Here is a 4,373-nt window from a genome sequence, read left to right as displayed (position 1 = left end):
AGGCAGGGAGGGAAGGAGAGAGGAAGGAGAGGAGGGAGGGAGAGAGGGGGAAAGGAGAGAGGGAGAGAGGGAGGCAGGGAGGGAAGGAGAGAGGGAGGAGAGGAGGGAGAGAGGAAAGGAGAGAGAGGAAAGGAGGGAGGGAGGGAGAGAGGAAGGTGGAGGAAAAGGCATGAAGATCAAAGGTTGTCCCTACTACAAGACTTAAGTTCTAGATAGATGGGTTATCATTTATGTTCTATAAAAAAAAAAAAAAAAACAAGTCATATGAGACTGAGACAAGATGGTAGAAAAAGCTTTGCGAAAATTATCAACAAACCAGTTGTCTTATCCACTCAGCTGTCTTTCTTGTGACTCTGAGGATGATTTCAGAACATGAAGGAACACACACTTAAGGGTAATCAGCATACGGTCCAGACAATTCCCTGTAGCTGTCTACAGCGCTGGATGGTTCATCCAATAATCCTTATTAAAGACCCTTGTCTTTTCCATCTTGTGCCTTGTGTCGGAAAGGGGAGTGCCTTCCCACTTAAAGTGCGCTGACTAATTTTCGAAGCTATGCAAAAGTTTTGCAAGGCCAAGAAGGCACACCCCGTATGTTTGGGGGTGCTCATTCTCTACTTGAATCTCACCTGTTTGCTCTCCTCCTGAAAGTGACATAAGCTGTACTTCCATTTCAACTGGCAGATACCGCTGTCTAAAGTGCCTGGACTTTGACATCTGCGAGCTGTGTTTCTTATCAGGTCTCCACAAAAAATCCCACCAGAAGTCACACACTGTGATGGAGGACTGTGTCCAGGTAACATCTTAAGGCAGTAAGGAAAAAAAGAAAATGTTCACTGTCCCTGTCCTTACAAGACATTTCATTTAAAAATCTTTCCTTCTAGGCTGAAAGGGACTACAACCCCATAGGAAGAACAGTAAACTCAACCAACCAGACCCCCCACTCCCACCCCGAGAGCTCCCAGGGATTAAACCACCAACCAAAGAGTATACATGGATGGGCCCATGGCTCCAGCTACATATGTAGCAGAGGACGGCCTTATCTGACATCAGTGGGAGGAGAGGTCCTTGGTCCCATGGAGGCTCGATGCCCCAGTGTAGGGAAATTCTAGAGCAGTGAGGCAGGAGTGGGTGGGTGGGTGAGCACCCTCATAGAGGCAAAGGGGCGAGGGGATAGGATAGGGGTTTTCGAAGGGGAAACCGGGAAGGCGGACAACATTTGAAATGTAAATAAATAAAATAAATAAAGTGTCTTAACACTTAAGACACTGGAAAGGGCCAGGTCAACGGTCAACTTTTCTCAGTGGAACAGGGCTCTCGTGTGACTGAAGAGTAGTATGCACTTTAGGAAAAAGTCATAATGACTTTTATTGGTTTTGTGTGTGTGTGTGTGTGTGTGTGTGTGTGTGTGTGACTGACACATGCTGTGAGATTAAACATAAATGTGTTTTGTTTACATCTCAGGTTTTTATAAATGCTTTTGGGAACTAGAAAAGGCTTAATGGGCTACAGTCTGACCATTGACCTCATGCTATCTACTAGGAAACATCTGTCAAAGTTAGAAGGAACAGGCATTAGCAACCGGAATGGATGAAGAAAAAGGGTGTTGATTTGGTGGGAATGACACAACAAACCTTCTGGTTGTGGTCCTCCTTTGGAAAGGCTTTAATAGGACTTTCCCTGAGTCCTAAATTTCAAGTACCCTCTTCCTTTCCCTTTGGGGGGAGAAAAAAAAAAAGACTTATCTAGGTTTTTGCTGAAAAAAGTAAAACTTTATAACTCTTGATTCCTTTAAAGAAAATCATTAGTAACCAGCAATTGTATTCATTTAATTCTAAAAAGAAAGAAAAATGTAAAGCAAAAACGTTTTGCTCTTCTTAGGGGTGGGTGGCCGTTGGCGTGCCTGAGGAGTGAGAAAACACGGTCTTTTTTTAACCACTGATTTCAGGTGAATCTGTACAACGGAGCCCCTCTCAACAGCGCTGTAGTGAAGGCTGCAGTTGGAGTGCCTTCACCAAAGGCAGCTTTCCAGTTCGTTCCGATTCTCTCTTCAAGATCAAAGTCCATCCAGGAATTTTTCCAAATACTTTCCCCTGGAGCGTAGCCTTGCTAAAGTGCTCCAGTTTAGTTCTAGCTCATTGCCTCTAAATACCTTTCCGGCCCTGGAAGCCTGCGACTTAATGGTGTTATAGTGCCACTGTGTGGTCATCTTGTTAATAGACTTTTATTCTTAAGAGCTTTTTCTTTTCCCTTAAGTTGCTTAGTTGGGCAGAATGAGCGGGTTTAGGGTCGTCCGCTCGCTACCTACTGAAATTGTATACAGTAGCAAACTGGGGAAGATGTTCCTAGAGATGAATCCACAAGTCATCACCTTATTTTTTTTTGATTCTTAATCCAATTTTTTAATTTTTTTATCTTTTTTATTTACATGTCATATGATTTCTCCTTTCCCAGTTTTCCAACCCCCCCCACAAAAAAAACCCAAAACAACAAGAACAAACCCCTGTTCCTTCTCCCCTCCCACCCCACCACCCACCCTCTCCCACTTCCTGGCCCTGGCATTCCCCTACACTGGGGCACAGAACCTTCACAGGGCCAAGGGGCTCTCCTCCCATTGATGACCGACTTGCCATCCTTTACTATACACATGATGCCAGAGCCATCAGTCCCACCATATGTACTCTTTGGTTGGTAGTTTAGTCCCTGGGAGCTCTGAGGGTACTAGTTAGTCCATATTGTTGTTCATCCTAAGGGGCTGCAAGCCCTTCAGCTCCTTGACCCTGTACTCAGTTCAATGGATGGCTGTGAGCCTCTACTTCTGTATTAGTCGGGTACTGTCAGAGCCTCTCAGGATACAGTTATATCAGGCTGGAGTGCCCTTCCTTCAGTCTCTGCTCCATAGTTAGTCTCTGCAACTCTTCCATGGGTATTTTGTTCCGCCATTTAAGAAGGAATGAAGCGTCCACATTTTGGTCTTCCTTCTTGAGTTTCTTGTGGTTTGTGGATTGTACTTCGAGTATTCCGAACTTCTGGGCTAATAACCACTTATCAGAGAGTGCATACCATGCATCATCTTATTCTTAAAGGAGCCCACACCTCCAAATGTTAGCAGCCATAAACTCAGTCCGATGTGGTCCCTTCCTTCAGCTTTTAGAATCCCCATTCTCTTTAAGAAGCAGTTATTTTTTGAAGCAGTAGGGAAATCCAGCATGGAGACTCGTGCTACACACAGGTTTATACATGAAGGGTATGAAGAAATTCTAGGAGCAAGGAAGATTATGTTTCCCAGTCATCAACAACAGAAGAAATAGTTACCAATGCTTTGATCATGCACCATGTCATTACCAACAGATAAGGAAAGGTCAGGCTTAAACTGATCAGACGCCCTTTAAATTTTTTTACTGGCTTGATTTTATGACTTTTATTCATTTGCGTGTGAGTGTGCATGTGTAGAAGTCAGAGGACAATTTATGGGCACCAATTTTCTCTTTCCACCATATGGATAGAGGGTCAAACTTGGGTGGTCAGGTTACCCACTGAGCCATCTTGTCTACCCCTCAGAGCCCCTTTCAATATTGTTCATTTCCACAGATGTCAGCAACAGAGAATACAAAACTCCTCTTCAGAAGCCTCAGAAACAACCTGCCCCAGAGACGCCAGAGGGCAGGAGCTGTGGAGAGGCAGTGGCTGCTGGAGCAGCTGGCTTCAAGGGACTCAGCTAGCCACGGGCAGGCCAGGTGCGTGGTGTGGGCACTGGTGCCACAGCCAACATAGTTTATAACCACAGGTTTTCTCTCTTTTAAGTTTATTTTCATTACTGTATATTAATTATACAAAATGGGTCTATTATAATATTTTCAAACATTTATATATTTTATCATTATTCACCATATTACCTCCTCTTGTCCCCTATTGTTCGTGCTATCCCTTTTCTTTTCCAGAGTCCTCTTTCTACTTTCACCTCTTCCTTTCATGTCTCATGTCTATTTCAAGAACCTCTCTTCCCCTGGTGATGAAAGGCTGGTGGGACCAATCTTGAGCAGGCCTCCTGTGGAGGTAGTCACAGGTGGTGAGATTGGAAGATGGTGGTCCACCCCTCCATCCCTTTCTCTTGCCTTTACTTAATTCCTGCTTCCACTCCTGTGATATTCCCTGAGCCTTGGAGAAGGAAATACACAGGCTGAGAACTCAACAGCTACAAATTCTCAATGCTTGGATCATTTGTGAGGCCCAACAGCAGCTTTAATGCTAAAGCCCCTATGGATGGCAAAGATGGGAAGAGGGTAAAGATTAAATTACTTTTTTTCCATTTTTTATTAGATATTTTCTTTATTTACATGTCATATGATATCTCCTTTCCCAGTTTCCCCTCC

The 4,373-nt window shown here is 44.1% G+C and overlaps 1 protein-coding gene across 1 annotated transcript in view; it reads left to right on the top strand.

Annotated features, from left to right (window-relative positions):
• Positions 1-4,373, top strand: part of Dytn (dystrotelin) — a 64,355-nt gene that overhangs the window by 25,803 nt on the left and 34,179 nt on the right. The window contains exons 9-10 of the mRNA XM_031368847.1: positions 685-796; positions 3,592-3,737. Coding sequence (XP_031224707.1) covers positions 685-796; positions 3,592-3,737 — 258 coding nt within the window. The remainder of the gene's footprint in view (positions 1-684; positions 797-3,591; positions 3,738-4,373) is intronic.

This window comes from Mastomys coucha, unplaced genomic scaffold (assembly GCF_008632895.1).
Source record: "Mastomys coucha isolate ucsf_1 unplaced genomic scaffold, UCSF_Mcou_1 pScaffold14, whole genome shotgun sequence".
Classification (NCBI taxonomy): Eukaryota; Metazoa; Chordata; class Mammalia; order Rodentia; family Muridae; genus Mastomys; species Mastomys coucha.
This window is presented reverse-complemented; position numbering and strand designations above follow the sequence as displayed.